This window comes from Coloeus monedula (assembly GCF_965178545.1).
Source record: "Coloeus monedula genome assembly, chromosome: 7".
NCBI classification, from domain to species: domain Eukaryota; kingdom Metazoa; phylum Chordata; class Aves; order Passeriformes; family Corvidae; genus Coloeus; species Coloeus monedula.
Genome location: NC_138787.1, coordinates 19,752,340 through 19,769,582, shown reverse-complemented (window position 1 = coordinate 19,769,582; position 17,243 = coordinate 19,752,340). Strand labels below are relative to the sequence as shown.

General features: G+C 37.0%; 1 protein-coding gene across 1 annotated transcript in view; it reads right to left on the bottom strand.

The window, feature by feature from the left end:
* Window positions 1-345: 345 nt before the first annotated feature.
* The window catches only part of LOC309574817 (neurabin-1-like), a 41,206-nt gene continuing 24,308 nt past the window's right edge, over window positions 346-17,243 (bottom strand). Inside the window, exons 14-19 of the mRNA XM_082284723.1 lie at window positions 15,184-15,268; window positions 14,037-14,108; window positions 13,343-13,538; window positions 8,062-8,178; window positions 2,250-2,438; window positions 346-897 (exon numbers count right to left, since the gene is read on the bottom strand). Coding sequence (XP_082140849.1) covers window positions 730-897; window positions 2,250-2,438; window positions 8,062-8,178; window positions 13,343-13,538; window positions 14,037-14,108; window positions 15,184-15,268 — 827 coding nt within the window. The 3' untranslated portion in view covers window positions 346-729. The remainder of the gene's footprint in view (window positions 898-2,249; window positions 2,439-8,061; window positions 8,179-13,342; window positions 13,539-14,036; window positions 14,109-15,183; window positions 15,269-17,243) is intronic.

Below are 17,243 nucleotides of genomic sequence, written 5' to 3'. Positions count from 1 at the left end.
GGATCTTATTTATAGGCTTAAACCTTGTCCCAACACCATACCGGTAGTGTACAGAAAACTTAATACGCTTAGGATGTGTAGTTTGTGAAAACTACTTAGTATTTCTTGTTATTTTCTCAGTAAATTGCAACACATAGAATTCAAAAACAATGTGCTACTAAAGAGAACTTTAAATCAAGTCCCAGAAGTACAAGAATTAAAACAAAATAATCCATAAATTTGAAATACATGCTTTCTTTTTAAATTAATTTGACATTACCATTTTCTTAAACTTAATTTTTACTATACATCTTTAGTGGCAACAGATAAACAGACCGTCACAGACTGAATTTGTTGGCAGGATTTTTCTATTGTCCCTCTATCAGATTCAACTCTATCAAATGCTAGTTGACTAATACTGGAATGATTTTTAATACAGCGTTCTACTTTTCACAAACATCAATTTCAATGAAAAGGGCATATGACACCTTAGAAGCAGAAAGGTTACTTAAGGCAGAAAGTGAAATTATTTTCTATTAGTACAGGCAGAGTCAACTAGAAATAAAAATACTGAAAGTATTATTTCATTTTATTGGGCTGTAATGGGGAGGGACCACAATTTAAAAGTAGAAAACCACCTACCACGTTGAACTGTTGCACTTTCCCTCCTCCCTCAATTGTACAATTATATACAAATCTGCTGAACTTCCTCAAGATTAGGCAAGTCTGCACTAAAACAGAATGGCCATTTTAGCAGCTTGATTCAAGAGTGGCCACCACTCTGCCAGTCTTGCGAACTTCCTTCTCCTTCTTTTGAACCTTTTCCTTTTGCTTTTCCAGTTTTTCCTGTGTTTTTCTAATATCCTTAATTTTTTTCTTTATTGTTGATCGGTCATTTTGACTGGAAACTCCCAAAGCCTTTAGAGGGGGAAAATAAAACAAAATCTCATCAGTAATTTTTTCCAACAGCACTGTCAACAGTGCTTGTGCATTAGCAACGCAAGAAAGTGTTACTCACTTTTCTACAAGATAGTCTGCTTATTTGAAAAATAAGGATTTAGGGCCTCAAAAGCATTGTAAATAATCATCTGGGTAACAACGTAGGTAAGGAAACCACGGCCAACTGTTCAGTTGTGAAATAACAGTTTCGTGTTGCATTTTACAAACATGTAAACCCCTGTGCATTTCCAGAAAATAAAACCAGTAGTCTCCAGATATTTTTCTAGCTCTTTTTATACACGAGGAGTTTTTATTCAGTAACTACTCCTTAATTTTAAGGATTTTAAAATGTAGAATTAAGAAGTGACTCAGGAAGTGGACAGTACACTTCAACTTGCGATCGGCAGGTGGCAGTGCCCGATTCCAAGTGCCTGATAGCACTCGCGCTGTCTCACCCTCAACAGCATCAGGTGCACATTGAGCTTTAGGCATCAACATTCAAGGTTCCACAACTGGAGACAGTCACTTGTATTTCCTCTGCGCCCATGAAATTTTATAAAATACAGGACATTTAGTGTTGCAATTCAGGCATATTTTGGAGACTGAAGTTAGACACCTTTTCCCCACCTAAGCCCCTCAAATTCTACTACTGATCATTAATAATAATTTGCCGTATGCCAGAATAGACCAATGAACCTCTTGCCTGTCCAAAATGCAGTGTGATAATCTAACAAGCAAAGAAAACTGCAGGAATTTACCAGCACTATAAGGGATACATATACAGTGCAGACTTCCAAATATAAAATGGCAAGAAAAGGCTCAAAAGATTCAGAATACCTATTTTCAGCAGGAGTAAAAGCCTGAAACATTTAAAAGGTCACCAGATAGGATTTTAGCCTTTCCATTTGAAGAAGAAATCTGGAAGAAACAGACTTCTAAAACTGGATCCTGCAATTCTATTTGAATTGGCCAGAACTTGCTTTGTTTGATACGACCTTCTGTTGAGATTAGGTGACAGATGTATCAAGACCCCTTGGATAATTATACTTACTTTCATTTCCTCAAGATACAAACAAGGAAGCAATATTTGTTATTTTTATGCCTATAAACAGCCTGCCTTTAATTCTACAATCAATTACTTATTACTATCTAACTATACAGTCTCCAAGTATTTCAAAAGCAAGTAACTCAAAATAAATAAATAAAAAGAACAAATAACTATCCCTTAAAAAGCCACAAAACCAGGAAACTGGACTTTGTAGGTTAAAAATACGTCTGAATCAGCAGTGAAACCTGTACAGTTACAAATCTGTCCCGGGATATTCACATACCTTTAACTTCTCACTGTCGAGCTGCATTAACTGCTGTCCATCTACGTTCATAGCTGTGAACTCTGTAATATACTGCTCCATGTTCATTCCCATTAACCAGTGGCATACTTGCTGGGTGGTCCATTCAGAAATAGGTCTACTGTGCCATTGATTTTGCTTTCCTGTTGTTGTAAATTCATCATCCAATGCCTAACCAATTGAGAAAAGTCACAATCAGCAATATTTTACTTGACTGTATGTTGAATTCCAGTTGCCAGTTGAGTTTGATTAACAAAGTGCATTTTTAAACATGCTCTACTCCAAAAGGACTTAAGTTCTTGAAATCAGTTTGCCTAGTTTACTGTGAAGAAGAAGACACTACAACATTCAACAAAAACTGTCAGAAACAGAGAACATAAAAGGTAAATTGGACCTATCCAAACAATGAACATACTTCCTCAGTTAGTTGGTTAAGACAGCTCTATGTTAATGTTAGATGCTACCTTACACAGCATGAAGAATCATCAAGCACTTCAACCCCTATGACTGATTATCGTTAAGTGATGGAAATCCAGAATAAAAGCAATTCTAGTAGCCAGTAAATCTGCTGAGCGTTCTAGGTAGTTTTACTACATTTTGTACATTTGTAAAAGAGAGGACTGTTCATTCTTTCAACTAATGCTATTACATCAACACTTCAAGAGGTCTGCCCAAATAGAAGATGACCATTTCAGAAACATAGCAGCTTGTAGACTTCCACTGAAAATACACTTTGCCAGCTCACAGAGCTTTTTTAAGTACCCTGCTTCAATTTCATTTTGCTTCTGAAGGGAAAAGGTGCTGCTGTTTGTCCTGAAGCACAATTACTTTATCACAAAAGAAAAGCTACACAACAGAGCTCAATGTCTGCAGAGAAGAAATTCAAGTGTGGTACTTGAATCAGTAACATCAGTTAACTGAAGTTTTTCTATCCAGAATCACCTCTCACTAGCTCATGACTGAGTACAGAATGCATTAAACTTGCAGACTGCTCCACTGGCCACCTTCCACTACTCATCAAAGATATTTGCAAATAGAAAATATGCTCCCCTTTTCCAGCAAGCCTTACACTCATTTGTAAACAAAAAACATGGAAATAAGCATCTTTCTAGTCGTGGATTTGAGACATGACCCTGTTAAGTTGTAGGTGAAAAACTACAACTGCCAGCCAAAGGGATTTCACAAAATCCAGCTTATTTGATGAAATATTTGGGAGAGTTGATTGATGTAACAAAATAATTGTGGTGATTGCAAGTCAAAGATAGTAAGATGTAGACCTGTCACATGATATGATCATACAAAACACTGGATCTGAGCAAGCAATATGGAAGACATGTATGAGGGGAAACAAAATTTTCAAATTTCCAATGTAGTGAAGGACTACATGTAATTCAAAATGGTTTTGCTTTCCCTGGTCTGTGAAACAAGGGACAGTGGTTACATTAGGAGGCAATGCAGATAAATAGGAACGAGTTTGTAGAGCTGAACAGTTTGTGGTGAGGTCCTAAAATACACACTACAAGCATTTCAAAGGATGTTCACTTCCAAATAGCTCTAGTCTGATCAGAAAGACTCAATGGCCACTAGCAGCGGAATGTAGCAGGACCACTGTTGGAGCACATCTGATTTGATTTCCAAGATAAATCAAAGTAAGGCAAGTGGGAACAATCAGAATATTTATTTCAAAAACGAACTCCTTATCCAAATTAAAATGCTTATGTAGATATAACAAGTGCGAACACATCTGCCTTTCTGATGTACAAAAGAAAAACAGCAATTTGCATAAAGTAACAGGAAAGGGCTCTAGAAGAGGTTTGGCTTGTAGTGCTCTATACAGCATCTGTATCAAGACAACTGGAGCACCAAGTCTTCTATCCAAGCTATCAAGCTTGAGATGCTTTGTACAGAGATTAGTTGGATAAATTACCAAGGGAATTTTAAAATGCACATTTTATTTTTAATAATTTTAGATAAAAGTACTCCCCAATCTGATATTGCAATACAAAAAATAGATTGGTAACTTTGGGTCATACTAGCAAGTGTTCATGAATAATACATAAAAAATGAGAACTACTTTGCATTTTAAGTTGGACCTGTATCTCAGCTGTGGTCTATCAGCCACAAGAAATACTAAAATATATGCTGATGCATACATATTTTTTAATATATCTATGTACTTCTATCATTTGGGGGCTGTGTGTATATCTATATATCTCTTTTACATGAAAAAAATGTGTAAAGTGTTTTATTCCAGTTGGAACTCACTCTAGATTTACAGAATCTGTCCAAGCCATGCAAAAACTTCACTTCTTCTGTAATTACGGTCTAAGTACTTGAAGAAAAAAAAAAAATAAAAAAAAGACTCAGAGTCTTTCATTTTGTCAAGAGAATTGCGGTCCCTTGACAGAATCTTGGGGGCTCTCTGAACCAGTTTGCCCAAGCAGAACAGAGTAGAGCAGCTAACAGACTACACTATGGAGGAGTCCTCCAGGCTCTATGACTGGCAGCTTAGGGTTTCAGCATCATCAGCTGCTACCAAACTCCTACTTCATATTGGTAAAGACAGAACCCTTAAAACCAGAGTTGTATCAAGACCTGAATCTGTATTAAAACACACAGACATCATCTCCTCAGAGATATTTAATACTGTATAATCTGAATTTTTGCTACTACACAAGGGAAAAGCACATCTCTATTTTTCAGAATACAGGAAAGTGAAAACTGTGGAAGGAGATGATGGAGAACCAACTTTTGAGTAAGGCCTATTGGTCATTAAATAATACCTCTACATAATTTTTTTCTCAAATGTCCATTCAGAGGCAGAAGGAACATGCCAAGCTGTTTGTACATCTAAGTTAAGAGTTCCCAAAACAGCCACTACATACCCAAGAGATCAGCTGCAAATTCAGAAAGCAGAACTAAAGCTACTCCTAAGGTATGGAAGCATGAGAAAGCCATGTGCTCCAGCATAAAAACACATGTGATTCAGAAAGCAAGCAGAGGCTCTGGAGATAAAAATAGAGAGCCCAAGAAAATACCACTGCCATCACACCATTTAACATATTAACAACATTAGAAGGATTACCCCTGCTAGCTTGCTAACCATCTGTGAGTGAAGTGCTTCTGCTGTAACTAACTGGCTGCTAACAACTGAACTCTCACCAGGCAGTCACGTCCCCAAACTGCTTGTGAGCACCTGCCCAGCAAATAGGCAGACTCCTCCATGCTGCCCCATTTAGATCTCTAAGAGGTGCTTCCATCTCCAGTTTCCTAACAATTCCAGGATTTATAAGGCAGCATGCAATAGCCCACTCCTCCGAAAGGAGGAGTTACACTGGCTAGCACAACCCCTGCTGTGTACTTACGAGCCCATTCGGACAACAACCATCAGGTAGAAATTATACTCATTAAGAGCTTAAGTTAATGATCCTGTTCAGTGTCTTCAATAGTGATTTGAATGAGGGGGTTGAGCGTACCCTCAGGAAATTAATATATGACACCAAGTTAGGCTGGAATGTTGATCTGTTGGAGGGTAGGAAAGCCCTGCAGAGGGACCTGGACAGGCTGGATCAGTGAGCCAGACCAACAGCACAAGGTTCAACATAACCAAGTGCTGGATCCTGCATGTTGGCCACAACAGCCCCATGCAGTGCTACAGGCTGGGGGCAGAGTGGCTGGAAAGTGGCCCAGTGGGAAAGGACCTGGTGGTGCAGGTCAACAGCAGCTGAACACGAGCCAGTGTGTGCCCAGAGAGCCAAGAAGGCCAGAGGCATCCTGGTCTGTATCAGGAATAGTGTGGCCAGCAGGGCCAGGACAATGACTGTCCCCACCAGTGTACTCAGCACTGGTGAGGTCACCCCTCGAGTGCTGTGTCCAGTTGTGGGCCCCTCAGTTCAGGAACGACATTGAGGTGCTGGACTGTGTCCAGAGAAGGGCAAGGAAGCTGGTGAAGGGTGTGGAGCACAAGTCCTGTGAGGAGCAGCTGAGGGAGCTGGGGGTGTTTAGCCTGGAGAAGAGGAGGCTCGGGGGGACTTAATTGCTCTCTACAACTCCCTGGAAGGAGGGTGTAGCTGGGTGGTGGTCAGCCTCTTCTCACAGGTAACCAGTGACAAGAGGACATAATCTTCAGCTGACCAGGCAAGATTCGGGTTGGTCATCAGGAAGAATTTCTTCACAGAAAGGGTGATTAAACATTGGAATGGACTGCCCAGGGAAGTGGTGGAGTCACAATCCCTGGTTTAGCTGAAAACCAGGTGAGGTGTTTAGGGAAAGACTGAAGGTGGCACTCAGTACCATGGTCTAATTGACAAGGTGGTGTTGGGTCACAAGTTGGGACTTGATGATCTCCAAGGTCTTTTCCAACCACATTTATTCTGTGATTCGAAATACCCCAAACGGCTGTAAGATTGATTACTTATTTTTTCCTAGACCTAGACAACAAACTTAAAAAACCCCCCAAACCCAGAAATACGTATTTTTCTTCATGTGTACTGCTTTCCAAAAGAGAAAACAGTTCAGAGTTAATTCCTTGTTTTCCTCAGTGCAGACCCTTGGTACTCAATTTATTTACTGAAAAGGTACAAACAGCTTTCACTGCTCATGCAAAACTGGGACAACAAGCAACATATGAACTAGACAGAACCCTGGAATTAGACTGATCTATAACAAAAAGAGGCTTAAATCATCACTTTACACATGGACAATTAGTAATAGGCAGCTTTCATTTGAGTTTTAGAATCCAAAGTTTACTGAAAGTTTGTAATACTGATCAAAGAATAATATTCAAGTAGACGTCTTTAATTAAATATTACTATTTATACTGCTTGAAAGTTTTAGAAACACATATTCCATTCTTGAACCATTCAAAAAACTGCAGGGAGTACTTGCAAAGATAGATTATTAACTAGACTTCCTCTGGTTTTCATTAGATCTAAGACTGTTATCTCCAATAAAAATCTGCAAAAACTTAATCTATACTACAATCTGTAAACTAGTTATATGATATTTGACACCTCAGATTTTACCGTTAGTGAATTTACAACACTGTTTGTGACTACTCTGACTTTTACATATTACTGGGATATTTTAGGATTTTCACCAAAGACAGACTTAAAACAGCTAATAAAAATCCCATCACATTCACAAACCATCAGTCTGCCCTCTAATTCAAATTACATCATAAAACTATGTTCAGTTTTTAATGAGTTTTCCTAAACGAAAGGATTTAATTTATAAAGATGTCCATCGGTCAAACACCAAATGAGACGGTATTTCAGAATGCTACCGAAGTGGGGACTTTAGGTTTCAGCTGTAGCCAAAGGAATTAGTTCTCCAGGGGAATGAACACACTTTCAGGTATCTAATTTCTACCTATATATCAGAACCACCATATTCTGACTTCTTTTCCTTTCCTTTTTCTTTTTTTCTTGAGACAAAATTTTGTCGCAAAACAAACCTGCACAGACATGAAGGCAAGGTCAAAAATGTTGCAGTTTTCATTCATCCAGGAAATTGCTTTAAATTAGTGGAACCATTATATTTAAAATTAAAAACTGCAATCTGATCAGAGAGTTCATTCTGATTTTTATGATATAACTAGGATCAGAACACACAGGCTGATGTGTCATTCACTAGTGCATGTCCTTAGTTTATTAACAGCTTCTTTACAGTGCTCTTCAACATTCAAATGTGGAACAGCCATCTAGTTTCACATCACACACATCTGTTTCTATTAAACATGCTGTAGTGTGAACAACAACATCAACAACACACATATACACACTTTGAAACTCACCTCATTTGAAGAGAAGGTTAAAGTGTGTGAACGACCTGACAGATTTGGTTCTGTCACTAACCCTGAAAGTTCACAACTTGGCTTGCTATGGTATGTATCATCTATGACAATTCTACTCTGCAAACAAGTGGAAATAATGTTTTATTAACTTACTTCTTGGAAAAGCAGGTCATTAGGTGACATTCTAGTAATTTTGATTTTTGGTTTAAAAAAAATAGTATGACTCAGTTACCTTTAGAACACACATGAAATGTACTAACTACATCAAGCATCTGACTTGTTTTTGTTAAACTTCTGAATTCAGAAACACAGTAATAAAATTAAAGCAATATCCCCAATAAGAGCAACTTGTGCAGAGAATCGGTCATAACCTGAAATGGTGTTAAAATACACAAGGAAATGCATCAGTTACTTTTTCAGCAGGCATACCACACTATGGGAGAAGCAATTTAAAAGGCATTTCTTGGACTTATTCATCATGAATTTGTATTGAACTGAAATCTCCGCAAACACTATGAACGTGTTTCAGAAGGTGGTGTTCTGTTGGCAAGATAAAAATCAGTCCTAATTGTTTATGGTCATTAAGATTTCCATGGCACAGAAGCACCCCCACAGTTTCACAGCTGTGAAAATGAGAATTAGCTTTAGACTTCTCAGCTGCCCACTGTTAAACCACTGCAGTCAACAGTAAAATAAGTAGTTTAAATAAGTTCATTCATGGAAAATACAAAGCTTGCCCAAGGACAAGCTCTCCCAAACCTTTAAATTTTGATTTAAGACACTGTATTGTACTGCAATTCATTTAACACCTTCAATTAGGGAGGTAAAACACTGGCACAGGTTGCCCAGAGAGATGGTGGACACCCCATCCCTGGAAACATTCAGGGTCTCAGTTTGAACATAGCTCTGAGCAACGTGATCTAGTCGAAGATTAATTTTCTTAGAAAAGTAACAAAGTAAAATTCAGGTTAGAAACATGACTAATATACTATTCACATGACTATCATATTGAAAGAATGTAAAATCTTCACATTACTTCTGTTTACATTCAGTTATTACACCTAGTCTGTATTTCAAGAAAGCTTTTGGATCTGTATGCCTGGCTTAGCATCTAAAAGCAGCAGGACCCAGGCTGAATCTTACCCAGCAGCCAGTACCTGTACAACCTCATGTAGGTTGTGCCTGAGCAGCCTCGGGCTCAAACTGAAGACTGAAAAAACCTGATGTGAAAACTTCACAGCAGGTTTGGTAAAAAACCCTCCTAAAGAATATAAATATATGTTTTTTCCAGAACATTTTCTAATTTGATTCCCTTCATTTCCAACTCAGATTGTGACCTTGAAAATATTTTTCTTTAGTGAGTGAAAAATAATTCTGCCAAAAACATGCCTCCTACTTTTGCCATTTTAAATTTTTTTTCTCAGCACTACTCTTTGCTGCCTACAAACAGTAAGCAATTATTTATCAGTATTTTCTCTAATGTTCTCTAAGTCTCTAATCAACTAATTACACTTTGTAAGGATGTCATACCACATCCCTATGTGCATAAACAACCTGAGATCCTAAATTAAACAGATCTTAAAGATATTTTTCTTCAGTAAGATACGCTTCTATAAGAGAACTACATTTTTGCAGTTATCTTCATTTAGCACTTCTGTATTTGTGTTCTGATTTCAATTTAACCTGAACTCTCAGTTTTCTGGATTCTGTTTGATTTTTTAAGTGCACTCCCTTATACTCTAAATTACTGATACACATTTTCAGCCTTAAAAACACTACACCAAAGCTCAAGAAAAAAGACATCACCACTACAACTCAACAAACAGAAAACTCCCAAACCACAACCTGAGTTTTCCTGCTGCCTCTGTGTAGTACCTTTCTTGACTGAAAAATGGTGTTCTATTTACCATGTAGATTTTATTAATTACATTAAATTTTAGGATCTTCTTCAGTCTTTTAGATGTAAAAATTATTACCAGAAACAACAGAATACTTTGTCTATCAACCTATTCTCAAATTAACTTCAACCCAAACTGAAAATCTATATAGGAGCTTTTCTTTTAGCTGCCCTCAGTTCACTCTTTCTACCTTTACAGAGAAAATCAAGAACAATTCAGACAAACAAAACAAAAGAGAAAGACAATAAAATTCAAGCAAAAATCTTGGAAAAAACATAGCCAAAAGTTAAGCATCTAAGCACCAGTTGTAATGTTTTCTCCTCCCCCTTGCTCCTATTCAGTTTATGGGAGTAACTTCCTTTTAAGCATTTAGAGCCAGTTGCAAAGAAGATTTTTGACTCTTGACTAGCATAGAATTTGGATAGAAGAGGTTTTAGAGGTAAGCTTCCTATCATTTAAGGTAATAGAATATAATTTATACCACACTGTTCTTCCTTGCATTGAAAATGAAACACGGCATACCAGATTACAGAAGCTAAATAGTATTCTGGAAAAACAATCAGTATAAACAGTATGTATGTGTGTGTATTGTATCAGGAAATGGCACAGATTTATGTCAAGTGACTAATTTAAGAACTGTCTGCAAGCACACAGGATTTTAGTTCCTGTGTTTCTCGTTTTCACAAGGATCCAAAAGTTTGACTCACCACTTTGTCAAACTTTAAACTTAAAACTAACTTCAGAATCATTTTAAGAAAACAAAAACCTTCTAAATGCAGTAACTTTAAGAGGCGAATTTTGCAACAGAAACCAGGTAATAAAGAAGAGAATTATATTCCTTACATCGCCAATGCTAAAACACAACTATAGAAATTATACACAATGCAAAAGACTCAGTTCCACAGAGATTTTTTTACATGACAAAGTTCTTATTTTAGGGTTTCTGCTTTCACCTCCTGTTTAAGAACTGCTGTCACATGATCATATGGGATACTACAGACACAAAATGAATGAATGCTATTGCTATACTTATTATATACTGCTTTATTTATAAATTTTGAGTTAATATCAACAAAAAGGAGTATTCTTTCCTTGAATTCTGGGAAGATGACTTTGTCCCTTGCTTTTAAATTGTTTTAGTAACAAGACTCACTGCTGTGGTCAAGCACATTTCTTCGTCAGTTTTAATGTCATTTCATAGCAAAACAAGCCAAAGCCTTGTTACTGTGCAAATGTAATTATCAACTCTTAAGTTCAGATGAGCAACAATTAGCCATTCATTTGAAGGAGCAGCCACTGTCATATTACTGTCTTTACAAAAGACCCCAAACACTGCAAAGTGAAAACAGCCTGACTTTGGAGAGGAAAACTATGATTTTATGATTAATGAATGTATGAGAATCTATTCTTCAATGGGATCAGCTTTCTACCATTTTACAAAGCAGGACTAGAGCTGGAGACTTGCATAATCTTCCAGCTGCTGATTTGCAACTGGCACTAAGGAAAAGAGCAGCAAGCAGCAATTACATACTGGAGCATGAGAAGGAAACAAAAAAACCCCAAACCAGTAGGCAAGAAACCAGCTGGAAGGCTGAAGTGGTAATCAACTTGGGTAAGTATAGACCAGTAAGAAGAAAAGACTATTACTTCAGGACAATGTGCAAAGGAAGAGAGCATTCAATCTGGTAAGAGCTGTAACTTTTTGATTGCCAAAAAGCAGGTGTATATGGTAGGTATATGAAAACATTAACAGCTGCCTAGGAACATTATGGGTGCTTATAGCAGAAATGCAGCAGCGGGACTTTTACTATGCTCACAAAAATTATTCAAATCAGATAGAAGGGAGCAAAGAAGAGGGGACCAATGGGTTCTTCTGAATCAATGACTCTGAAAGACAAACGCACTGAATGCTTATCTACACAGAAAACACCTTGATAGCTTTACTACAGCCTACTAAGAGACCAACTACAGCCTCTTAAGAGGCCAACCTATGAAGAGACCAACCATGCACTCCTATTTAATAAAAAAATTGTATTGAAGTATATGCATACACCTTTCAAATCCTTGGGTTATTTACAGAAACATCTTTTGACCACTGCATGCTTCAACAGAAGCAACCAATGCAGGAGCTGTAAATACACTAGACTGATGCACACTGGGCAGTATTTTGTAAAGCTCTGTTCTACTTCAGAGATTAAAAAGTTCCTACTCTTATTAAGTTCCTGTGTTAAAATAAGGATTGTATAGTTCTAAAACTAACTTTCTGTGATTTTTAAAAACTACGTATGCAGACAATTTACTACTATCACAGGGACCGTAGATTTACACTAGGGAAACAAAGTATTTAAAAAAAAGGTATTACAATAGCATTTCAGTGCAATCACCATCTGAAAACATGGAAAGCAGACTTGTTGTCTGCAATCTCTGCAAAAGATCAGTGAGTTAATGGACTACAACCTGGTCAGTTTCTCTTCCAGATATACAAATCATTTCTCTTTAACAACACAGAAGAAAAGCAAAACAGGGCATCCAAAGTGAAGAAACAGTGTGAAACTCAAGAATAAACCCAGCTATGACCTTACTCAAGTAAGTCTAATTTTCAATTTGACAAAATCCAAAGAAAACGAAAATGAAATTGTAAAAACGTAGTAAAATTGCTAGGAACAGTCTTACATTGAAAAAGCTTTTACCAAATACTCAGAGAGCACACACATTAAACCTTTTAGTTTCTAAAGCTGTTTCTTTCAAATAGTTTAAACTGTAAAGATTGTAACTATGGTTATAGACTGAACTGTGTAGCCTCAGTCTCAAGATCTGGTTAAAAGGCTTTAAATTATTAGATTATTAGTTACTCAGAAGCCTGGAAGAAAGTGTTCTATAGATGTGTTTCTTGGCTTTTAATACTGTATTTGTAAATGAGAACTAGGACGTTATGTGCCTCCAACTGTCTGGTACTCCAACCCTACATTCCAGTATGGTAAGAACTGGCTGGCCAACTGCTCGGACAGTTGACCTCTATTTATGTACACTTCCTCCACAAACTAGTCTGGGAAACAGATCTGACTTTTAAAACTATGCTTTCCTGAAACTAGAATTAGTTTTAGCATTATCAACCAGAAAAAAAGCATGCTCTGCGATTTTTCCTTAGATGCTACTTCACCTGAGTAGCCTCTACTGATGCTTCAACTGAAGAGGAGTGAACAGGAACACACACGCAATTCCTGCATGTAAACCTGTAATATCTCAAACTTCTGCAGCAAAGTTTGTAAGAGGTGATGTGGTCAAGGACTAAATCACTAGGCTTCCACATACTAACCACTGGTGTTTTTACTTTATCAAGATGCAACACTTAAATACTCAAAGCACAAATTAGTCATCTTTACCTTGGTTCTGTTCTTCTCTTGACCATGCTCACAACCATCCTGCCCACTCTGAGTAACATGCAGACTGCTGCTAGAAACCTGAGGCTCCTTGTGGCTGTCTCCAAACCAAGAGAAAGGCATGCAAGTAGGAACCGGGGAATCTGAATCTGATGCAGATAGATTGTTGCCAGAGTCATCCAAAAGTTCTCGGGAACCTCTGAGAGAAGCAGATTAAATCCTGCTTAAACAACAATAGCAAAAAACCCCACCCCACCCCTCAAATACACAACCATCCCTTTAAAAACAAGAACAAACTCAAAACACGCCACTTATTTTTACTAGTTTCACAGCACAACTGACACTTGAAATGAAAACTGATACTTGCCTGGATATGTATTTTGCCATGCAAAATAATGAGTTGTTTAACAACACAAATTTAAGAACTTTTGCAGTATTTCACACAATTTAATAACTTCAGGTAATTGCTAACTTAATTTACTCAACATTCATCTTCCTAAGCAAAAGACAGTTTTAATGTCACCTCCTCTACACTCTTTCGTGAGATGGAATCTCATCTCTGCATCATTAAATCTTCACAGAATTTTGCCACAAGAATGTACTTTAAGAACAAACATTAATGACAGTTTTAAATAAATTCTTGGGTTACAAATTTTAGGGATGCAGCATGTATTTATTACACTAACAAAAGAACTACCTGCTATCCAGAGAACCTCTTAGATTTTCTTTTTCTTGCTTCTTACCCTTGCCCCCAGATTTTCGCAATCCCCTGAAGTGAAAAAACAGAAATTTCATGAAGCATTACATTTACCCAGTGCAGTATTTTTGTAAAGTAGCGAGTTGGTTTTTGCATTGACTTCAACAGTTACAAAAAGCCACACATACAAAGCATGATTTTGGAGATTATGCATACAATTTAAAAAGTTCTGGCATTCATATTCCATTTAAAAACCGTGACAGTACCCTTTCAAAGGCCACAGATAACCAAAATAAATACAGAAAATACCTAAAGAAGCCTATCATATAGTGGATACAACCAAGAGGAAGACCACAGTGTTATTGCTACATTAATGCTCCTACACAACGCACAGCAACTTGAGCAAAGTCACTAACTGCATTATCAGTGTGCAAAATAAGTTGATTTTTATGTTACACATTATGATGCATTTCTTGCAGTACCAGTCTAAGTCTTTAATGTTAGCTGGCTTCAACAAGCTTTACCCCTGTCTCCAAAGGAGCAAGATTTACTGCAAATGTAGCAACTCTTCTCTTAAATCCCCAGAGTTCAGCTACCACACTGTATTTCCAGGTAATATGAAGCTCGCACTTCTGTTTTATCCCTGTTGACTATCTCCCCTTCTAAATGAAATTCAGAGATGCATTCATCACTGCTGCCAGCCTCCAAGCAACAGCTCAGCAGGTAGCACCTATAGCCAAACCCTGTGTAATGCCACCTCTATTGCAGAAGGAATTAAGGCATGACAGGTGCCTATTTTATACTATAACCCTAGCAGGACATAACATTGGAGTCTAGACACCAACAAGATTTTGACATAAAGTTATGCATGGATTTGCAATTTAGCTCATAGCAAAGTGGTGTATTCATACAAAACCACCAGAAGAACCCTAAGAAATTCTTTGAGGGGGGAAAAAAGCATAGATAAATCAAATCAAAATGCGGTAGAAACATGAACACAACATGACAAATTCAAGATGATAAATACTCTGTCCATTGACGGTCCATTACTGGATTTCCTCAACATTGTTTTATTTAGAGAACATAATATTCTCTAAGAAACCACAGAACACCACTTATTTCCAAAGGAACACAAGTAAAATCTTACCCAAAATCTGGAAATCTCCTTTTGGACTTCCCTGATGGCATTCCTTCATTTGTTTCTACTGTCCTGTCTTCATTTTTCCTTTCTTCTGTTTTTCATAGAGGGGTGAAAAATAAAAATGTTGTTCTAAAAAGACCTGCAATTTTTAACTACTAATGATGATGCTTGTAAGTCAGATACTAAGACCAGGGTGACAGTGTTAGAATTCACATTCCCACACACACATAATAACTGAAAATATTACAGCCATATCAGCCTAAGTTATTCTCTATGGCACTTTCCCATCACTCTGGCTGTACCAGGCCACTGAAAAATGGCAACACAACAGCTGCTGATGACTATTCAAAAATACTGCTTTTGATAAGTAGTAATTCTATACTGTCCAGGGAAAGGTAAAGTTTACCACAGTATTTTGGTCTAATTAATTACAAACAAAAGTTAGTTTATGATAGGTTTAGAAAGAAGTACCTCTTTCTTTTGCAAAATGTCAACTTCAAAACACACAACTACATAACCAGTATAAGATGCATGGAATAAATTAATTTTTTAAGCAACAGTTGAGCAAATATAGCATTTAATATTTATTACTCTTGAAGTTTTATAGATGCTCCTTTAGTAGTATTTTTGGTTCAGTAGCTAGTCCAGGCTAGCTGCTGCAAACGGGGGCTACATATGCAAGCTGCCAGCTCCAGAACGTGCGCCTAACCTACATGATGGTCAGTACCTCGAGAGCAGACAGCTCCCGAGAAGCTGGGTTTATTGGAAAAGGCATACAAACTGTGACTATTCTAAAGAAACAACTGGGACTCTGAATCTCCTCCAAGACTCTTATTTTCAAAACTGGAATACAACCTCTCAGGACGCAATTTTTTGCCAAAGGAAGCACGTTCAATACGAACTTTTCAATTATTATGCAAAATTAAGTGACAAGCACCACATAACCTCTTCTCAGTGGACTGCGACACATTACTCCAAGTCCTAAATGTACTTACTTTTAAATTCTGAGGCTACTAGATTTTTTAAAAATAACTGAAATACATTTTGTATTGCAAATCAGGTGCTTCCTAACTAAGCTACCTGTGAAGAGATACAGTTTGCTTTTTGGGAGACAAAGATTTTAAGCTCTACCTTTGAAACAACTACTGACATGATATGTACAGACTCCTTCAAGGACCATAAAAACCCAAAATCCTGTTTAGTACACAAAACTGAGGTCAACTCCCCATCACTCCACCAGCAAATAACCATCATACATGTCAGGAAGGATTATCTCAAAGCTCACATACCCGAAAGTCAGGACAGTCAAGAGTTTTCCCTTTTTTTTTTTTGCATATCTAATCACTATTTTCTGATCAACATTAGAACTTTAGCTAGTTAACCACTCTTTCTAAATATATAACATCCAATAAATTATAACTACAGATAATTTGGTTATCTTTCCTGTCAACTTGAATACAAAACCAGAAGAATTACTTTTAATACTGACATTTGTTTCCATCTCCATTTCTAGAAGCAGAATTTTAAGAAGAGGTACTTTCTTAAACACAGCACAGTAGGTTAAAATACAGACTGATACATGAATGGGTGAGAAGGTAATAGAAAGGATTAATTCAATAAAATAAAAGGTAGACATTTAAATACAGTTAGAAAGCAACAATCTAGCAGAAACAGCATTTAGTGTCATTTTGCTCACAAAGAGCAAGCTTTCAATACTAATCCTCATCTTTGGTGTACTGCATTAATTAGCAATTCCAGGTGCCAATTTAGGAAAAAAAAAAGTTGGCACTGCTTCTGCAATCACAAAAAAACTGTAGAAAAGAAAGCAAAATCATGTATGTATTTGGTACATATCTTAATAAGTGGGGTTTTTTTAAGACTATTTTTGTTTGAGACTTTATAGAAAAATACAAAATAAGGAGAGTATAAAACAAATCCTGTTTCAGGGTATTAAAAGAATGGTTTTGTATAAGCTGTATAACAAAGACAGCAAGTCATCTGCCTTTATACATTTGTACTAGCTGATTACAGAAAACATCAAACATTTGAAAGATTATATTAGATCC